Source organism: Crocodylus siamensis, chromosome 1 (genome assembly GCF_052110815.1).
Source record: "Crocodylus siamensis isolate JL-2025a chromosome 1, ASM5211081v1, whole genome shotgun sequence".
In the NCBI taxonomy this organism is placed as follows: domain Eukaryota; kingdom Metazoa; phylum Chordata; order Crocodylia; family Crocodylidae; genus Crocodylus; species Crocodylus siamensis.
Window position 1 is genome coordinate 36,460,800 of NC_143395.1, and position 22,753 is coordinate 36,483,552.

The following is a 22,753-nucleotide window of genomic DNA, read 5'->3' on the forward strand; positions in this document are numbered from 1 at the left end:
CTGCTACGTTTCTCGGGGGGGGAGGGGTTGTTTTTGTTTTGTTTTGTTTTTTGGGGGGGGTTTTTTGTTTACAAGCACAGGGCAGAAATCTAATATGAAAGAAGAAAAATATCCAATATTTGATAATCCATGTGGATTATCAAAATAAAGCTGCCTATTTAATCTTTCATTTAAAAAATAATGCCGGGGTGACCAAAATACTTGCATGAAAAGTTATTGTAATAGAAGAAAGAAGGTTTAGTTAGTAGAAAAACAAGATATGCAACAAGGATCTTCAAGGAGAGACATGTTTGAAGTACAGAATTTCTCGGACAACTCTACCCTGGCATTCAACATTTCTACCACTTTGTGATGCTTCTTATTCTGCAACTACCTACAAAATGTCAAGTATAATTAACTTAAAGAGAAAACTGGCTGTATAAGAAAAGGTTGCCTACTGCATAGACACCTCACCCTCTGAAGGTATTGATTAATCTATACACATCAACAGTATCAAGGGAAGGCTTGCATTAACAGGGGCAGAGTGTGTCACTGTTGCCAGTTTTCTTTGCAAGCATGGTAAACAAAGGAGAGTGCCTCAGAGGTCTTAACAGTTCAGTAAGGACTGCTGTTTACAAAATGTGAACAATATATTCATTTTTGGAGAAGAGTGGACTTGAATCATAGTGGGGAAATGTTAGACAGGATGCCAAAAATGCCTTATATCTGAGAAAATACTGAGAATTACAGGTTTAATATCCCAAAACAACCAGGGATACTATGTATCCTTCATTCTTCCTACCAAGGGTGTAGAATGGCCCCTTTATGTCCCTGTTTCTTGCTTGCTGATTGGTTGAAATACCATGTAAAAAAAATCAAGTTCAGTTTTGCTTTAAAAACAATATTGATTATTAAAAAGTAAGGTCCACAACAGGCAAATCCATGCACCTATACAAGATCCAAGACCTGTGACTAAGGATTTGTAGAAATAGCGGCTGAAAAATTTCACCAATTGTTGGAAAGAGGCAGAGTCATATGACAAGCAGCCCTTACAGCCACTCAGCAGTGAGGGGTGGGAGTGGTAGCCATCTTGCTGATGGTGCTTCGAGCAGGCAGCCATCCCTCCCACTCTTCCCCTTGTTCTTTTCCTCCTTGCTTCTGAATAAGCCCCATACTGCAGCAATATTAAGTAGAAATTTGGTCCCCTGATATTTTTTTTAAAAACTCTTGGAAGACAGAGAAATGCCAAAAAACTGAAGGAATGTTAATATTGTGCCAATACTCAAAGATGACAAGGAAGATGACCTATTTGACTATAGGATGTGCCTGGGAGACAGTGGGAGGAAGGACCACGAACTAAAAAAGGGGAACCCTGGGAACAAAATCCACAAGTGGAAGAGAAAATAAACCTAAAAATAAAAAAAAACAAAACACTTACCTGCAGCAGGAACCACAGCGCAACTGGAATGGGGAAAGGAACCCGCATGGCTCGTCAGCCATGTCTTCATACAGGTGAGGCCGGCCGGGGACGTCACCGGCAATCACCGGCCAGTGGGAATAAAACAAACTGCCGGTAAAGACAGCAAGAGGGAGGAAGCAGATCTGAGGAGGGCACCATCACAGGGTGCCTCTTGGGAGTCCCTCAGGGAGGGAGGAAGACAGCCTGTCAGGGCAGACACGGAGCCAGAGGAGGCTCCTAATGCCGACCCTGTCAGCAGCGGTGAGGAATGGCTTCTTGGAATGGAGGACAAGTCAGAAGAAGCCCCTACAGCTGGCAAAGGCAGTGACAGTAAAGGGAGCGGAGAGGTGGATGCAATGATTATCACCACAACAGGTGGGGGCATCAGGGACATTTGGGAGGTGGAGTAGACTTCCCCTTGGAGAGACTCCAGGCAGGAGCAGCGTGAAGGGCTGCGAAGAGAGAGGGTGTTACCCCTGGATGTAAGGAGTAGCCAGGCGTACACAGAGGGGCTACAAAGCACCCGAATAGTGACGCCACTGAAGAGAGAGAGGAGGAGGGCCATATCCCAGGAAGAGCCAGATGAAGTGGGAGAGATGACCCGAGCAAGGGGTCACCCGGCCCCACGTAGGGGTCATCCCTTGGAGAGGTCTTAGGGAGTAAGACACCCAGTACCCTGATGTAGGGGCCAGGAAAGGGGCTGCACGGACCCCCCTAAACATAGTAGAGTATTATTTTTGTGTTCTCCTTTGTGTTTCTCAGTTTGGAGGGGTTGAGATCCGGATAGGAGTAGACGAAATGGCTGAGGTAGCAGCTGCGGGGCTCCTAGGGGCTTTGCTTTTTGGTTTAAGGCACTAATCAGACGTCATACCCCGGAGGGAACAGGTTTCAAGGGTGGGACTACCGACTGCAAGCAACCCTAGGCTGACTGAATAAATCAGCCGTGAGAACTTGTGCCCTGGACGTAAGGAGGCTAGCAAGGCTGCAGAAGCTCAACAAGAATGGGAGTGTGGCCAGGAAGATTCAGTAACCCATCAAGGTGTAGCGTAAGGTTGGGGTGTAGGGGAGGCTGGAGCCCTGCAGGTGACCGCTGGACAGATCCCACGCCACAGAGGGACCCTGAGTAGTCACCCCACCACTGGGGTAATGTTCAAAGTTGCGGCACGTGAAATTGGGGGAGGCCACTCTGGGAGCAAACACCTACTCGACGGCTTATTGGAAACTGTGGGGTGAATGCTACCGGCCACTTGGATCAAGGCCACATGTGACCAAATGTTCAAGGCCCGGAGGTCACAGGATGTTAGCCTGTTCTCACTCCCGAGAAAAATAATGGAAACGGTGATACAAAATTAAATTAAAAATTAATTTAAAAAAGGTATAATTAATGCAAGTCAACATACATGGCTTTATGGAAAATAGGTTTTGTCCAAATGATTTAATTTCACTCTCTGATGAAATCTTAAGTATAGTTGAGAAAGGTAACTGCAGAGACGTAATATATTAAGGCTTTGGTAACTTAGTCCTGCATGACCTTCCTGTTAAAAGGTAGCACCATACCAGTGGTGCTTAACCTCCCACCCATGGCCCAGATCTGGCTTGTGGAGACATGTCATCTAGCCTGCAATACTTTCCATGTGCATATCGAAGCACTTGCACTGAGGCAAAAATCCCCCACTCAAATTTGTGCTGGTCTTATCTGAGCTGCTGCAAGCACACATTCCTGCATGTGTGGATGCACCCTGAGAAGTCAAATGGGAAGTACTTGAAAGTTAGGCCTGTTAATAAAAAATACATTTTAATACATCTAAATTCAAAATTACATATCTAGGGAAAAGGAATGCAGGTTGCACCTAGAAAATGAGAGACTGTATCTGAGAAAACAGTAGACAAGTAACTATACTCTGGCCTCCAATATAATGCTGTAGTCAAAAGGGCTAATGCAATCCTAATCCTTGGATAGGGAGCAGATATGTGACTGTACCTCTATATCATTGGAGACACCAATACTGGAACACTACTTACAGAACTGGTATTGATATATTAAAAATTGTGACATAATTAACCACAGAATGTATCTGAGGATTGGAATAAATGACTTACAATGAAAGACTTAAAAAACTCAATCTACTCAGCCTAGCAAAAAAAATATCAAGGAGTGATTTGATTAGTGTGCGTAAATGCCTTTATAGGGAGAAAATACTATAAATTAATAGTACACTTCAATCTAGTGGAGAAAGGCAGACTGAATGGTTGGAAGTGGAAACTAAGGAAATTCAAATTGGAAACAAGATACTGGAACAGTGCAAATAATTAACCATTGGAGCAAATTTGTTACAGAAATAGAGCAGTCTGAACAGCTGTAGTGGAATAGGGTTATCTGTGTACCTCTTGGAAAGAAGCCTTTGTCCCTGATCACCTACCAAGGTAGGTTCCTGTTACCTACCAAGCAGGTGAAGAGCCAAGTGCATGGTTCTTCTCAAGCAACATAGATTTAATATTACTAAACCTCCCTGACAGGTTGCCTCAAGCCTTAAGTGAATCAAAACAAACTGTGGATACACACAAGGAAGGCAGCTTAATTCCCATCTCAGTGAGGGTGGAACATTGTAACAAGTAGAGCTGATCTCAGTATCTTGAGGGAGATCTGCAAAACTGTAGCCCCTCAAATGTAACATATTCCTTTCTGATATGATAAAGCAAACCATTGTCTTGGGATTCTGTGAGATAAATCCCTACACTTAAGTAACTTATTTACATAAAAATAATCTAACTAAGCGAGGTCTTTGGGGTCCCTTTTCTTGAGCTTTCTTGCTGCACAAATAGCTGTTCCTTTCTACTCCAGTGGTCATATTCGTTCACATTTTCAAAACTCTCTTTGCAAGGAAGAGTGCTAGAAACAAACTCGTCAAGTAAAGTAAAAACTTAAAGTTCATCTCTAGTCCTAAACTGCTAGTACAGTCCTGCCAGTTCATCAGTAATGAGACTCCAAACAGTTTACTTATTAAGGGATAAACTATTCCTTTATCGTATGTCCTGTGTAAGGGCAATCTGCAGTTAATTAGATTAGGTCTGCTTCTAAGAGTAATTGATATAACTGCACAGGGACATAACTTTGCACAGTCTTATTAAACCTTGGCACAATCCTATACATGGAACACATTCAATATACCATACTGAGATATACATGTAGTACACAATGCACCATACATCTTCTAACTCTAAGAAAGAAGGAATGGAGTTAGGGAAGCAAATCCTCTTCCCACCCCCACCCCCCCATGTTATATCTCCAGCCTACCAAAGTTTAAGGGTTTACCTGTCAAAAGCAATACGGTACTTGTGAACATGCCAGTCACCCGCCTGGCGACATGGTCCCAGTATCCCCTCTTCCGGTCACCAGCCTCTCCTCCCTCCTTCGCACTGTCTCTGCACCCGCCGCGCTCACCTACCACGACTTTGTTGTTATTCCTGGTTCAGTTGGATCTTCCTGTGCGGCGCGTGCAAGAGTGTCCAAAAATGAGACTGGTGATCTGCGGGGACTCCTGAGGGCTCCACCTCCCCTACACCGTTGCCCGGTCCTCCGGGATGAGCGTCCTCACCGCTCCCCTTAAGCAAAGTCTCAGTCCCTCTTTTTACCAGGGGTGTTGCGGGGTACGACCCCGCTGCTTCTGTCCTCCGTCCAGGGGGCTCCTGCAGTTTCCCCTGCATCGTATGGCGCGGCCACCACTTGGGGTCTATCGGCTACAGCCAGCCCCAGGCTTGCATTACGCCCTCTGCCCACCGGGTATTGCGATCTCCGGGCACCTGACTCACCGCTGGCTCCCCGTGTTCTCACCGGCCGTCCCTGCTCACTGTGCCAGAACGTCTGGGTTCCATGTCGGACGACGCCTACTCGCTCCTCTGCATCCTCACCCGCAACCGCGGTCCTGGCCAACCACTCTGGCTCGGCGGGTCCTCGCTGGGCGACGTGGATCTGCCCCTCCTCACTCTTGCCTGCGGCTGGGGACCACGCCGTACGACCTGGCTCTGCTGTTCTGCACTGGGCGGGGTGACTATGCTCCCCCATGCCCTCGCGGTCATCTGGAATCCACGCCGGCAACTCTGGCTCGGTGGCTCCACGCTGCGTGGGGTGAATCCGCCCCTCCGTTCCCTTACCGGTGGCTGGAAAGCCTGTCAACCGCTCCTGCTTTGCGCTGGGCGACGTGGATCCGCCCCTCCGCGGCTGCTGAGGACCACACTCGCCACTCCGGCTCCACTGCTTGGGGCTGGGCAGCGGGGATCCGCCTCGCCGCTTCCTCCCCGACGGCTGGGGACCACCCTCGCAGCTCCGGTCTGGCGGCTCCTCGCTGGGCGGCGTGGATCCACCCCTCCGCTTCCAGTCCTACTGCTTGCCGTCTCTGGACGGATCTCGCGCTCTTCTTTAAACTGCCCGCTTCATCCGGGGGCCTGGATAGGGGAAGTGATTGCTCCGCCCCCTGCGCCCGAGCCGCAGGAGCCTCCCGGAGTCCCCTAGTCCGGGTAACTCCCGGACAGTACTTTTAACAAAAATAGTTAACATTTTTGTGTACGACGCAGGACTCATTATTGTTTCACCTGTTCTTTGCCATTTTACTTTAATACATTAGGGTACAAAAATGTTAGCTAATGCTGAGCAGTAAGTAAGAAAAAATTAACTTATGATTAAATAAAACTTTGCATGATTGTACTTCAGAGAATGGCCTTACAAAACACAATGGTATATCTCAAAGGGCTTATCCCAAACAATGCATTTAAATAGAAAATTATGATGAAGAAAAATAGTAATAATAATGATAGTGATGATGATGATGGGAACAACAACAATAAGGAATAAAATTAAAAAGCTTTAATGACTTACTAAATGAAGTCAGTATCTTTAAATAAAGAGATGAAGATACAGACTTGGCCACCAAAATTTGATGGACAATAATTTATCTATAACTTGAATGCTATATTTTGTATTCGTGTTCTTGTCAAAAGAATTAAGTGCAGTACAAAAAACACATGTGCATTAGAATGATGTCATATCAAAACAAATATAGAAGAATGTTTTAAAAGAAAATAAGAGCTTCCTTGTTTCTCTATCTACGCATTTCATTCAGAACCAGAAAAAGTATCAAACAAGTCTGTCTAGCCTACAAAATCACTATGGCCCTATTTCTGCAGAAGGGAAGGTAGATTTGCACCTTTAACACTAAATCTATCAGAGATGTACAGCATAAGCTTCTGTAAGCGGAGGGCTTCCTTCAAACATCAGAAGATATACATATATACACAAAGCTATGCACATGGTTAGTCCAACTGAAGTTGAAATCCTTATTTTAGTAGCATATTGTGAATGTATGTTGTCTGATATACTCAAAAGTTAATACAAGTTTTTGATGAGCACTAGGAAGTAAGCTACAAGACTCATAAAAGAATCCTACAACCAACAGCTAACAGAAGGGGACAGCAAAAGAAGACAGTTTTCTTCAAACCACAAACCCTGGAATATGAACTGGGATTGTACAAACCAAGTATCAAGAAAAAGCAAGGTGCAACACAAGGTTTTTTAAACCTCAAACTACCTAAAAGTCACTTAAGCAGTCACAATGATTTATATAATGAAAATAAGGGAAAATGCATGATATTATTCATTCTTCCATGACAGAAAAAGAGAGCTTGGAACACTCAAAAAAATATGCAGATAGACAGATGGAGATAGATGCTGTGATATCTTCACATAGATATACTTTAGCGTTTTTGTTTCTTCTCAGGAATCTAGCCTGGACAAAACTATCATAAATAAGAAACCTCATCTTATGGGTAGATCACCCATGGGGCAACTACCTGAGTAGGGAGTGAGAGGAATAAGGGATGCAGAGATGAGCAATGTTTTAGGGTACTTTGTCATATTTCACAGCTGACAAAAATTAAGTCTAATCTAACCAACCTTTATGTATAACTTTCCCAAATATTTTTTTAAAAGCTGCTAAACCGGCAGTGTGGGGAGGCGGTTAGGAGGGCCAACCGCACCTTGTCATGCATCCACAGATGCATCTCGAGCAGGTCCAAAGCGGTGATCCTCCCCCTCTATGCGGCACTGGTCAGGCCGCAGTTGGAGTACTGCATCCAGTTCTGGGCGCCACACTTCAAGAGGGATGTCGACAGCATGGAGAGGGTCCAGAGGAGGGCCACTCGTATGATCGGGGGACAACAGGGCAGGCCCTATGAGGACAGGCTACTGGACCTGAACCTGTTCAGCCTCCAAAAGAGAAAGCTGAGGGGGGATTTTGTGGCCTGTTATAAACTAGTCAGGGGGGATCAGCAGGCATTGGGGGAGTCACTGTTCCCCCAAGCACCGCCAGCAGTGACCAGGAATAACGGTCACAAGCTGGCAGAGGGTAGGTTTAGGTTAGATATCAGGAGGCGCTACTTCACAGTCAAGGCGGCTAGGGTCTGGAACCAGCTTCCAAGAGAAGTGGTGCAGGCTCCTACCCTGGGGGTGTTTAAGAGGAGGTTAGATGAACATCTTGCTGGGGTCATTTGACCCCAGTACTCTTTCCTGCCATGGCAGGGGGTCGGACTAGATGATCTGCTCAGGTCCCTTCCAACCCTAGAAACTATGAAACTATGAGAAACACATCGTAAGTATGTCATTTTACCATGGGCTGATATTTGCATCACAAAATGTCTATCCTTGCCTTCTCAGATCTTACTTTCATGTCTGATGATGTTATATCTTAATTTAGATAGTAAACTTGGCAAACAAGGACCTGGTCTTATTATATGTTTTCAAAACAAAGTGCACTTCTGAACCATTTTATAAATAAAGTTGTTAAAAATTAAGAAAAGAAATTAAGGGTCTAATGTAAATATAATCTCTCACCATAATTTACCCAACCCTTTTTGTGACAGGGAAACTGATTTTTCTTTCATTTATACTGTCAGTGTTATTACTTGCCATTACTTCTGGGTTCAAGATAGCCTTGAGAAGATAGCAAAGTACCCTTTTATAATCTATTATTAGCTATCATTTACTGAATGCAAACGGCATGGTTCAACTCTGTATAGAATTTGTTCTCCATTTAAATTTACCATTAAGCATAGACTACAATGGAGTTAGTTTACATCTGCAGTAGCTGGCAAATATTCTGTTCCCATGGCTCTTATTCATGAGGAATGTGTGGCACTGATGAAATTTCAAAGAAAGTCGATCAGGTTTCATTGGTAAGGAAAAATATGTAAAATGGTACATGTATGTACACAGGTAGACTTGTTCAGTATGTTCAACTCTCACTGGGATTTTCTTTTACGCGCTGTTTTTTTACACAAAATTTTATATATTTCTTTACTGGAGCTAAGAGAATGCACCAGACATGAGTGGATGAGTTAGCAGATACAACTGTATTTCTGTACTAGACCTTAGCACTTGACATTCTGCCACATGGTCCTGACAAAAGATAACTTATAATGGCAGTTTGGGCAGACACACATGTATGCTCAAACTGCCATTCGTGCCATATCTATTATGCAGAAATAAAAGCTATATAAGTTTAGAAAAATATTCTTTCCCCTTGTGGCTGTTCTATTTCCACACAATTATCAATTGTGACATCAGTTATAGTTGGTGTACTCACCTCATATAGGTAGCCTTTAGCCCTAAAATTAAGATATGATACATTTCAGATCAACATCTGGGCCCACTTCAATCTTTCCTACATTAGGTGTCCCTCCCCTTGCTGACTTCAGTGAGCACCAAATCAGACTTCAAAAGTACTATATAAGTCAAGTAAATATAAGTGAATGAAACCTACACCTATAAAAATTAATAGGGAGACTTACATAATTTACCAAGGTTAGCTGTTAAAACCTCATAGGCACAGAAGGCAATATTTGAAAGAGCAGAATGGCCTGCAGAAATATATTAGCTAGTTTACATCTGACCTGACAGTGGATTAAGCCTTGAAAATGCTACAACTTGAATGTTACTGATATTGTAGTAGAGTTGAAATGTTGATAAATACAATTCATCTCTTGAGATTATACAATAGCTGCACTTCTAATGGAAACAAAATCAGATTGAATGCTTAAACCCATGGCTCCAGTTCATGCACTAAGATCACAGCAAAAAGATATACATGGGAGCAATTTACCCATACTATTCAAAAGAGACAAGTCATTGTAATTACTGTAATTATTCTGACCTCTATGCTGCATAAAACCCAGCTTGCATGTATTTGACTCATAGTCTGTAAATTTAAGAGCCCTGTAAATGAACATGCAAATCCCCATCTTCTGCAAATCCTGTAAGTACATAGAGAGTTGTATGAGCCCAGTGCACAAAAAGGATGGTTCCTGTTGCCATGAACACCTAAATACAATTTGAACACAACTTTGTAGCAAAAGTTGCAAAGTGTCCAGGGATCTTGGATGCATTCACATACTAAAAGAGCCTTTGTGTACCCTCCAGTGAACCTCTTCTGCTGTAGATGTATGTGTTATAAGGAAACCCTCTTCAATATGGGGAGCTTCTGTAAGGAATACCAAAGCAATGAGTCAAGCATCAGTGAAAGAAACACAAGAAGATGTCAGTGGCAGTGGTTTGAGCTGAGTGGTAGTTGTGCAGAGTGTCAGGCCTAGATAAATCATCCTCACCGTTTTGCTTCAATAAGCTTACATATGCATATAAGCAAGTATAATCCAGGGTCTTATATTTTTATGAAGGAATTGTCTAATTCTAAACTTGAACTGTTAAGTTTCCAAAGTAATGTGGCGGACATAGAGATGAAAATTCAGTAAGCCATCTGTGATTAGAACTGTTAATAGAAATGTTAGGCAACTGATGAAGTGAGCTTCAGCTCAGAAAAGCTTGTGCACTCGCTCGCTCTCGCTCTCTCTCTCTCTCCCTCTCTCTCTCTCTCTCTCTATATATATATATCACTACTGGAGTCTCAAAGTTCTTAACATCTAAAATAATTTGCTTTTCTGTGGCATTTTATTTTTGCTCACAATATTTCCATTTCTAATTTCTCAGTTCAAGAAATTAAAATGGTTTAGGTTTTCCTTAAGGATCTATTTATTTATAATTAGACCAAACATGGAATTTGTTTTGTATAATCAGACATTCATTTAGCTAAAAACTTTGTCCAGATGAATAAATGCCTCAGATCCGATTCTAAGCTCAGTTATGTTTACAACTCTGGTTCTCTCAAATTACAATGCTAACATGAATCAGAATCGGAACCCTGCTACTGTTAACCTAGGGCTAACAGTTCTAACAGAAGTAAACTATCCTTCAATAATTAAATCTGTTATTAAAAAAGTCCTTATAGAAAATTAGAAAGGGGCTTATTTCTTTGGAATCTTTAAGAGGAGGCTAGATAATCACCTTGCTGGGGTCATTTGACCCCAGTACTCTTTCCTGCCATGTCAGGGGGTTGGACTCGATGATATGAACAGGTGTCTTCTGACCCTAGAAACTATGAATCCAGTTGAACACAAAGAGAAAAATGCATCATTTAAATTTGGTACCAGAACAGTTTCCTACAAAGAAAATATAACCACCTTATGAGGCAATTAGGAGAGAAAAAGTTCAACAAGATTGGTTCTTATTTTAAAGATGCATTAGGATTTTCGCCAAATAATCTTGCTGCTAGACATGCTGCTTTGATAAAGTGACTTTTTAATTAGAAACATCTCTTTATTGCACCTGACTTTTATGTGGAGAAAGATCACTCTTGAACTGCTTTTGTGGTCTCACCGTTCCAGGAGAAGCCGTATTTTTGACCACTCATTCAGTCTCTCTGTCGATACCTCTTTCAAATGAGAAAGTCTGCCTTTCCATATCTTTATCAAAATCCTAAGACATTTGAAAGCTCCATTTGGAAGCTCTCTCTTCAACCTACAGCACTCTTGTTGATCAGGTTGAACCTGACCTGGCCTTTGTATCCACTCCCTTCCTGGAGGTAGGACCACTATGAATGTGCAGCACATTTTGTTCAGAATAAGTAATAACATCCATTTCCACAGGAGCACAGCAATCAGATTTGCAAAGTTAAAACTATTGGACTGAACACTTTCTCTTAGTAAATCTCAGGACTATATTCAAGAGTGGATTCAGTTTACTCTTTGTACAACACACCCCAATAATCAATTATACAGTGTTGCTTACATTGTTTATAGCAGTGGTTCCCAACCTGTGGTACACATACCACCAGTGATACATAGACAACACATCAGTGGTACGCGTTAACAGACTTATAATTACTTTACATGACAAAAATTTGCTAGTGGTACTTAAGGTTGAACTGAAAAATCTGCTGGTGGTACTTAATTTTAAATTGGTGGTGCGCAATCTGTCAAGAGTTTCAGAACCATTGGTTTATAGGTTTCTCCCTTATTCTTCTTATGTGGCATCCATGCTATAGTCAAATTCTAGCCTTGTACACTTATTCTACACTTATGAAACTGCAGCAACATTAATGACATTGCAAGGATGCAACCAAATGAGGCACTTGGTTCTGAAATTCTATAAGGTGAAAGTCTGCACAGGTGGACATACATCTTAAATTCATTGACTGTACTTTTGTTGCAAAACACTGACACCCACTGGCAGCAACAGTTAAATACTAGGTTGCTCCCATTTAGTTCTACATGATTATCTGGACACTGAAATGCCTTTTGGAAAGAAAATTATAGAAATAATCACATTGTGTACCCCTTTACCTGCTGTATCTTCATTACTCTTAGCGCTTTCAGAATCTGGGTCATTAACAGTGATTGGACTAACTGGGATGTAGCCCTCAGGAGGCAGGCTCACTGTGTATAGCTTTCTTGGAGGAAGAATCTCATTATCACCACCTGCAAGAAAAAAAACAAAATGTCTGTCTAGTAACTTTGATACTTGGTGAGTCATTCAATATTGAATAAATACAGTGGTAATAGTGGAGTTATGAAAACTTTAGACTTAGTAAAAAGAGAGAGAGAGTGTCAGACAAGAAGCATCTTCAAATTATTTAGTACACTGGGATGAACAAACTAGAGAATCTGAATTCTGTGCTTGTTAAAAACCAACCCGCCCTCCCCCCTGTCATTACTATGAAGTGTGCTACTTCCTCTTTTTGGACCATTCCTCCTCCAAGGCTTTAGAAGTATCTCTTATAATGAGTTGTTATATTTGAAAGACGCGGCTTTGCTTCCTTCTGTTCTGCATTAATGAGCACTTTTTCTATTACAAGTGTTTTTTAAAAAGAAAAATGGCGAGTAACAGGTTCTCAGTCTGATTTTTTTCCTGCGAGCATCAATTACCAGTGAAGTGTTTAATCATTGTAAGAATTTAAATGACAAGAATGTGTTTGTGTTCTCAAGAATGTTAAATTCTATTGAACAATATTAACAATTTCTAATGTTTTAAAGCAGCAGTCTTGGATACTTTGCATTTGCTTCCTAGACACAAACAAATAAACAAAGGCCCTTCAAATATTAAACACAACTTACAAAGGTCATTGTTTTTAAATCCCTTAACTGACAAATGTCAAAAAGCAGCATTTAAGGGTGCTAATAGCTTTGCAAGAAAGAAAGATTTATGGCTCAGGAAATCCCATTTAGTTAATCATAATGACACTTACTGCTTCATATTGATTTAATATAAATGGCTGCAATCTTGTACCTTGGAAAATGGTGATCATGTCCAAAATGTGCTTTTGGGAGCTTTGTGTCACCAAATTCTCTACAACAAAGCAATTGTTTGTTACATTGTAAGGCGAGGGACAGAAATTACACATAAACCTGGGTAAAGTGATGAGAAACTGGTTTAAACCTGTAACAGAACAGACATTCAGTGCACACAAACCAGTTTCAAATGGCTGAAACTGGTTTGAGATCAACCTGGTTGAATCAGACTTAACTGATTTGGGTCAAACCAGTTTATGAAATGTCTGTCCCAGACCCCTTCCTGGTTAAGTGAAACCAGAGTCCCCCAACATCCCGTCATGCTTTCTGGGCTGAGTGAGGCTCTCTGCTCGAAAGTGATGGGCTGGCTTCTCCCTCATGCTCCCTCGCTGAAGCTCCAGCAGACACTTGCAGGCACAGCAGGGATCCCCCCTCCCTCCCTCTCACAGCAGGAACAGTAGCCATTATGTGGTATGCTAGCTAATGCTGAGAGGTGTCTGTGTTAGGCAGACACGACAAAGGCAGACAGAACAGTTTCAGCTTTGGGCTTTTTGGAGCTAATCAACAGGTAGCTGGTAATGTCCGTCCTTGGAATGTTCCCTTCTGTGGAAAAGCTCTTTAAGAAGAGCTTGAACTAAGGAGAAAGGGGTTTGTTTTCTAATGGGGTGGAAAATGCTGATAACAGAGCTGATAAATGCTCTGTTATGGGGGAGGAGGGGAGAACCCCTCCCTAATCAGATTGTCCTGTCCAGGCCTGGCCATGCCCCACTCAGCTCAGCACTGTGGAAGAGATGGGAGGGCTAGCTACCCCCCGGCTTCTAGCCTAAGCCACCGCAGCCAAATGCCTGCATTTTTTCAGTCCAGAGGGGATGTCTGAGTGGTTACACACTGATTCAGCCTAGGCAGGTTAGACTAACCTGCAAAGATTGAAGCACCTCCTTCTCAGGCTTTTTGAATGTCTGTCCCTCGCCTAGATGACGAAGTCAAAGGGAACTTTAAATAAATAAACTACCATACAATTACTGATTTGTGTTTAAAATTCTAGTTTCAAAATACAATCTACAGTACATATTCTTACCCAGGTATATACATTATAATATGAAAAAGGCTTCCATTTTTTCTCCTAAAATTGTATAGGAATATCACCCTCACTCTTCATGTAGTTCCTTCCATCTGCATTATGCAACTGCAAAGCTGGAAGAGACAACTGAGGCAGGACCTGTTAACTAAACTGTCCCAATTTATTTACTGAAAACCATCTATCCTAGACAGGCTGGGAAAATATATTTTCACAACAACATCACAATGCACATGTACAAGGGTGTAGAGCAGTGATTCCCTAAGGGTGTGCTAGGACACACTAGTGTGTTGTGAGAGCAACACTATGCCACGAGATCCCCCTGTGTGAGGATGTAAATGCTCTCCTCCCCTGTCCAGTACCGTGCCTGCTCCAGCTGTTCCAGTACTGCCTGCAGCTACTCTTTTGGGAATTGTTGCCGCTGCTGTTGCTGCTGTTTTCCCCTACCCTTCCCTGCCCTCAGGCAGCCCTGGTGATACCTCCCACCCAACGCTCACAGCATCATGGTCTGTTGCAAGTGGGAGGACGTATAGGCAAAGGTGTGATTTGCAGCCTGCCGCATCCACTCTACTCTACCCATGTTCCACCATGTATGGTATTTATCACAGAAGGCCTGCAAGAGCAGCCTCAGCAGTGGGTACACACTAGGGATTGGGAGGGGGCAGAGAGTGGAAAGAGCAGGGCACAGCTGGGTGAGGTCCTGCTCCTGCCACCCTTAAGTGGCACCAGCTAGATCAGTGATCCTCAATTTTTTTAGCCCCTAGCCTGCTTTCCATATCTTCTTTGACTTTACATCTCTCAGGCTGCTTGTAGATGTACAAACAAACAAGCAAACAAACAAACAAACAAACAAACAGTGCTTTACCAAAAGAAGCAGCATATTTTTTCAACCTGGTTCTGCAGTGTCTGCATAGATTGGGTGCTTCAGCAGGGCTTTTTGGCATTTGTATCTAAAGCCAATTCACTCAACTATTAGATAAATGCACAAAAAAGCCTCACTAAAGCACCTGGTCTATACAGACATTGGGAGAGTTGGGTTCAGTTAGCACAATGCCTCTTCTGGGCCTATGCTGGGCTTGGCACAGGGGTGCGCAGAGATTAAAGTAAAGCATTTTTTATTTAAAATGTCTGAAAGTATTGTGAAATTCTGAAGTTATTGGGGAGGGGGCTTGAGGCTGAAGAGGCTGAGAACCACTGGTACAGAAACTAATCCTTTGCTTAAAGAAAGATATATTTGGTATCTTTTTTAACAGAACATTTCAGCACTTGTATGGTTTCCTCTGGCAGGAATGGAATATGTTACACCCTTTTTGGGTGTAAGAGTGAAGTGTGCCATCAATTTTACTCCAGAAAAAATGCGTGTCCCTGGTATCACCGGGAAATAGTGGTGTGGAGATTATGTGAAGCCATTTACAATTTCATTATAGAGGACAGAAAGGCATTTAGATAAGTAATATAAAAAATGCAAGAGTTAGGAAATATCAGATTTTATTCTCATTGTATGCTTATTATAGACTTTAATTACATGATCACATACTATCATGAGCTGGCTATACCATGACAATGTATTATGGTTGTGTAATAAAGGAGACTGTTACATGTTTTGAAGGTGTGTGTAGTGAATAAGGCAGATAGCCGTAGGAAAGAGAAGCATCTCATGGTTAAGACAGCTGATCTCTGCCTCAGCCCATACCAAAGAGTTTGTAAGACTTTGGATAAGTCATGTAAGTCAAAGCTTTTTACAGGTGCTGACTATTCCATGTTCATCATTTCTAATTTGATACAATGATACCCGATTTGCAAAAATAGTGGATATTCACACTTTCATTACAGGTCAATGAAAACTTTCATTTGAATGTATAAGATGATATCTAATGCCAAATGTTCAGGCTGTAGCATTCTTCAACCAGGTACTTACGATTAAGTGAACAATTTTAACTTTAATTTCTCAGCCCTTCAGTTCCCCCTTTGGAAAAGAGAGATAATAATGCTATCTCGTCTCACAGAGGATTTATGAAGTTAAATTAACATGTTTGTGGAACACTAAGATACTACTGGGAAGAAGTGCACTAGAAAAGCACTAGTTCTTATTCAAAGAATAAATTTGATTATTATGCAGTAAATCAAGCTTACAGCCACACATCAAACAAAGAGGAAAAAAGTATTCTTTTGTTGCTTGTTAAGTGCATATTGCCCATTCTGTTCATTGGATAAGGCTGGGATCTTATGGAAGAAACACAACAAGCTTATGGAATTAAAGTCTCTATCATAATGTAGATAAACAAGAGGGTTGAATTAATGTTCAGCTGCAAACTACAATTCTCATATTTCTTAACTTTGTGACTTTAAAAACAATCTTTAAATGCAATTTGTAATTCTCTCACATAATACACATTCAGTTCCATCATGTAACACACATGGGGCATTGACAACTGATAGAGTTAAAACAATATACACCTCTGCCATTTGAACTCAGAAAATAGTTGGTACCAATTGTAAGCTGTCAACCTCTCATGTGGTCCAGCACTAGAAAGAGATTACACACATATGTACATTGTCACTGGGTTTCACTGATATTTCCTGATTGCAGGGGAATGACTGTGCTCAGGAATCTTTAGTTCTATTTTGGGCTCTGGAGGGGACCATGCTGTAATGGGCACGCACTTTTTGGACAGTTCCCCAAACTTGACCCATGCTATGGTGCATAAGCGGGGACTTATTTTTCCCAGGGGGCAGTAAGATAATGGAGATGTGGAAAATTTTACACATTTAAAGTGACAGCCCTCTTCCCAAGGCGGCCAGGGCCCTCAGGCCCCCACGTACTCAGCACCTCTGCTTTAGTGTTCCTTCCAACTTCTCCCTATAATTCTCCATCACATTATCCCACTTCCTCTTCTCCTCAGGCTTCTCCTTCCAGTCCTTGCTCCTTTGACCAGTCCAAGGTTTTGCTTCCATGCTCACTATCTCTTACTGTCTCTGTCTTTCCACCTTACCAAAAAACTGTCCTCCTCTCACTCCAACCACTTGCGCATCTAGTCTTGACTCCTTGGTTCTGGCTCCTCATCTAATGCCAACACTATGCATTTTATCTAATAACTAAGGCATAAGCAATCCCAAGGGCCTAACGCTGAGGTGGACCTTTGCCATTAGGTATATTTAGAATATTCCTAACAGACTAAGCCAGTGATTCCCAAAGGGTGTACTGCAGCACACTAGTGTTCAGGTACCACCCCATGTGAAGATGTAATTGTTTTTTTCCCCGGCTGGCACCCTGTGCCTGCCCCAGCTATTCCAGCAGTGCCTGTGGCTACTCCTCTAGGGACTGCTGCCACTGCTGCCTTCCCTGGCTTTCTCCTCCCCATGCTCACAGTAATGTACTCTGTTGTGAGACCACAGATGCACAGGCAGAGCCATGCTTTGTAGACCTGCTTATCTGCTCTACTCCTGCCATGATCCCAGGGCCAGCAGGAGGGACTGAAGGGGTGGTTGCTGGCAAGGGACCCTCTAGGAGCAGAAGCAGCCTCAGCAGCAGGGGCTGCCTTTTCTCCCTGAGGTACAGACCAAGGGTCAGCAGGGTGCAGATAGTGAAAAGAGCAGGGTACAGCTGGGTGAGGTCCTTGCTGCCCCCCTTAAATGACACCAGCTAAATCAGTGATCCTCTACTTTTTTAGCCTCCAGCCCCCTCCAAATCTTTTCTGAATTTAGATTATCTCAGTGATTTTCAACTGGGGTGCCTTGAAATTCATAGAAGTTAAAAAAAAAAAGCCTACTCTGTAGCCAGCAGTACAGCTCAGCACTGTTATAATTTCCTCTGGCAGGGGAAATGCATAGGTTATATGTTTCTGAACACACACGCACGCACACCTTTTTGAGAGGCATGACACCAATTTGAATCCATAAAACGAAGTGTGACCTAAGTATAAAAAATTTGAGAAACACTGGACTAGGCCCTTCAGGAGACTTAGCTGCAGAGATGACTAGCTTGTGAATTCCACCCTTAAATGAGATCCAGATACTAACATGCACATTTCATTCAAAATGTCAGATGTATCAAGTACATGTACTAATTATATTCACACAGTTGTGTACTAGAATCTCATATATACGACACTTTGCTGAAAAATCCACTAGAGAACAGGCCTATAAAATCTGATCAAAGCACCAACCATTGTGCCTAAATCCCTTTTTTGAATTCAGACCCATACTAGTCATAGTTCTCTCCTGTCTCAGTTAGGCTCTAGGAGCAGCCCAGTTAGGCTCCTGGAGTGGCGCGAGATACACAGGTGCAAGCCTGTCATACCTCCACACCCTAAAGCCCCCCAACGACCCCCAGCAGCTGCAGAGCACACTGCCGACCCCCAGCACAGCCAGAGGTAAGCGAGGCCTGTGGTGGGATGGGACTAGTGTAGCTCAGCTGTGGAGAGGCAGCTGAGAGGAGCTAATGAGTCCCTGGCTCCTACTTGGCCCATCCCCCCAGGGACTCACGGGACTGGAGCCTCACAAACAGGACGTGCAAACAGGTGCGCTTCTGGGCCTGCCGTGGGAGTTAGTGTGGGAGGGCCTGAGGCCCTGCCAGTGAGCCCTAGGGAAGCTAGTCCCACCAGTAGCCAGACTCCTAGTGGCACACTGTGGATGGGCACATGCCGCACTCTGAGGGTCCCCTTAGAGTCTGAGGCCTCCCCCTCTGGCAACTCAGAGGCCTCCACCCAGATGGAACCCATGGTTCCAGGCTCTATGCAGACGGAGCCCCTGGCTCTTGGCTGTGGGGGCTGCCTGACACGTTTCCAGGCACATGGGACCAGAAGTATGGCCACCTCCCCTTATGGGGTTTGCTCCACTCTGGAGTCTCTGGGGTGCCAGACAGAGGAGCTACAGGCTGCAGTCCAGAGACTGCATGCCATCAGGGATGGTGAGACTCCTGCTGCCAGGCCCTTCACCCTCTGGAGGCGGAGGATAGACCAAGGTCACCTTCCAGGAATCTCCCATACTGTCCAGCGTTGGACCAAGGTGGTGAACAGCCTCAAGGCCTGCTGCACCAAGGTCCCTGCCCCTCTAGAGTTTTGCAATACATATGAACCTCTTGCAGCCCCAGTAGAGCCTGCACAGCTGCCACCTCCTGCTGGCAATGCAGGTTCACCTACAACTACCGTCCCTGCTCTCCCTAAGGCCACTTGTAGTGTGGTTGTTGTGGGAGATTCCCTTCTGACTGAGAGGATTGAGGGCGCAATCTGCTGCCCCGACTCCTTAGCTCGGGAGGTCTACTGCTTCCCAGGAGCCCATATCTGGGACATGGCCAAGAGGATCCCTAAACTTATCTGGCCCACCGACCACTACCCTATGTTCCTTATCCATGTGGGCACGAATGACATGGCTCAGAGCAATCCCAGCCAGGTCATAAGGTGCAACAGGGCTTTGGGAGTGGGGCTTAAGGGGTTGGGGGCACAGGTGGTATTTTCCTCAATCCTCCTGGTTTTGGGCTATGGGTTGAGGAGGGAGAGGAGGATCCAGGTAGTCAACCAAAGACTGTGGCGCTGGTGTCATTGTGAAGACTTCAGCTTCCACAATCACAGTGCACTCTTTGGTGACAGAAGCAGTGGTCTGCTGGGGAGAGACAGCCTCCACCTCACTGCACTGGGGAGGAGGCTCTTCTCAGCCAGACTGGCTGACCTACTTGACTGGGCTGTAAACTAAGCCCACCAGGGGTTGGGGGGATTATCGCCACTGCAAGCCCACTGAGCAACCCTTGCAAATCCAGCAGGCTAAGGCACTTAAGGGAACCCACCCCTACTCTAGCCCTGGAATGATCTGTAGTGAAGGCAAGGGCCCTCAATGGGACACTTACATTGTGCACCAATGCCAGGAGCCTGGGGAACAAACAGGAGGAACTGGTTCTCCTGCTAAACAAGAATGACTATGGATAATAAAGATAATGGAGACCTGGTGGGACTCCACCTATGACTGGGCCACAGGTACAGATCACTATACCCTGTTCAGGAGAGATCGTGCAGATAAAATGGGTAGGGTTGTAGCTCTCTATGTCAACGACAACTACATGTCCCTGCAAATTGACATTGGCACCCAGGGAAGACAACTGGAGTCCCTCTGGGTTAAAATATGTGAGGAACGTGGCACAGGGAATATCATGGTAGGAATCTACTAGAGACCTTCTAACCAAAAACAAGAGCTAGAACAGGAATTCACTGGGGAACTGGCTGCATGCTCTCAGTGCATGGTTGTCATGGGAGACTTCAACTACCCAAACTTCTCATGGGAAGAACACTTGGCCAAATCTGATCGGTCACAAAGTTTCCTCACGTGCCTGGACGAGCTCTACCTGACTCAAGAAGTCTATGGACCGACAAGAGGTAAAGCGTTGCTGGACTTGATACTGGCCAAAAGGGATGATCTATTCAGTGACTTAAGAATTGCTGGAAAGCTGGGTGATAGTGCCCACGAGCTGATCACTTTACTATCCATACCAAAGTAGGCTAGTCAGTCAGCAATGCAGAAGTCCTCGACTTTAGGAAAGCTGACTCTGACAAGCTCAGGAGGCTTGCTGCTGAGGCCGTAAGGGACCATGACTTGACAGGATGAGGAGTCCAAGAGGAGTGGTTGCTCCTCAAGGGAGTGATCCTGACAGCACAAGGAATGGCTATCTCATCTAGGAGGAAGGGTAGCAAAAGGGCACAGCAAACCCCTTGGCTCAGCAGGGAACTTGAGGACCTCCTACATCTAAAAAGAGAGACTTATAAAAGATGGAAGGCTAGAATCACCATCAAGGAGGAGTACTCAGCATTGGTCTGTACCTACAGGGAGCAGATCAGGAAAGCTGAGGCTGCAACTAAGTTCCATCTGGCTTCACATATCAAGGATAATAAAACGTCTTTTTTTACATATGTAGGGAGTCAGGAAAAAAGCAAGGGTAACATTGGAACAAAGGATGTGGCCAATCTGGAGAGGGTTCAGAGGAGGCACACCTGCTTGGTGAGAGGGCAGCAAGACAGGCCCTACGAGGAGAGACTGAGGGACCTGAACATGTTCAGCTTCAGCAAGAGAAGGCTGAGGGGGGACCTGGTGGCTGCCTACAAACTCATCAGGGGAGATCAACAGCAAATAGGTAGAGCCCTTTTCTCCCCAGCACCACCTGGGGTGATGAGGAACAATGGTAATAAGCTGATGGAGAATAGGTTTAGGTTACAGATCAGAAGGCAATATTTTACAGTTAAGGTGGCCAATATCTAGAACCAACTTTCCAGGGAAGTGGTCCTCACCCCTACCTTGGGCAAATTCAAGAGGAAGTTGAATGATCAGCTGTCTGGGGTCTTGTTAACCCAACATTTATTCCTGCCTATGGCATCTGTTCAGGTCCCTCCTAACCCTAGCTACTATGAAACTATGAAACCCTGCTGAACCAAATGGGATAACTGATAACTGACACTCAGGAAAAAGCTAACCTGCTTAATGGGTACTTCACATCGGTCTTTCATCAGCCCAAAGGGACAGCCCTGCATACCATGATGCGGAATGGCCAGGGTGAGGGCGTATTTATACCCGGCATCAGTATAGATGTAGTAAAGGAACACCTTGAGAGGCTGTACACCTTCAAGTCAGCTGGTCCTGACAGATTAGACCCTATAGTACTCAAGGAGCTGGCAGGTGTCATAGCCCAGCCATTGGCAAAAATATTCAAAAACTCGTAGTGCACAGGTCTAGTACCTGAAGACTGGAAGAAGGCCAATGTGGTACCCATCTTCAAGAAAGGGTGGAAAGTAGATCTGGGAATTACAGGCCAATTATCAAAGAGACCCTTCTTGATAAACTGGCTGATGGCATCATCCTGAGGGACAGCCAGCATGGGCTTGTCATGGGTAGGTCTTGCCTGACCAATCTCATCTCCTTCTATGACCAGGTGACATATCACCTGGACAAGGGAGTAGAGAGTGATATCATATATCTGGACTTCAAAAAAGCCTTTGATCTGGTGTCTCATGGAAAATTTGGCCAACTGTGGCCTCGGCTACACCACAGTCCAATGGCTGGGAAATTGGCTTCGAGGTTAGACCCAGAGAGTAGTAGTCGATGGTAGTGAATCATTATGGCACTCTGTGACCAGTGGTGTCCCCCAAAGCTCTGTCCTTGGACTGGTTCTCTTTAACATCTTTATCAACAATGTGGACATTGGTGTAAGAAGCGTACTGGCCAAGTTTGCTCATGACACTAAACTTTGGGGCACAGTGTTCACACCTGAGGACAAGCTAGTGATCCAGGCTGATTTGGATAAACTTAGTAAGTGGGCAGGTACAAACCTGATGGTGTTCAATACCGATAAATGCAAGGTTCTCCACCTCAGGGAAAAAAAATTCACAGCATGCTTATAGGCTTGGCAGTGCTATGCTCACTAGCACCACAGCTGAAACAGACATGGGGGTCATGATTGACCACAAGATGAACATGAGCCAGCAATGCGATGTCGCAGCTGGTAAACCAAACAAAACTCTGGCTTGCATCCACAGATGCTTCTCAAGTAAATCTCAGGATGTCATCCACCAGCTGTACTCGGCCTTGATGAG

General features: G+C 44.1%; 1 protein-coding gene across 7 annotated transcripts in view; it reads right to left on the reverse strand.

Moving 5' to 3' along the window:
* Positions 1-22,753, reverse strand: part of ERICH1 (glutamate rich 1) — a 184,273-nt gene that overhangs the window by 106,903 nt on the left and 54,617 nt on the right. For all 7 annotated transcript variants that reach the window (XM_090033161.1, XM_090033199.1, XM_090033181.1 and 4 more), the window contains one exon: positions 12,161-12,295. In XM_090033161.1, the coding sequence (XP_089889287.1) occupies positions 12,161-12,295 (135 nt within the window). The remainder of the gene's footprint in view (positions 1-12,160; positions 12,296-22,753) is intronic.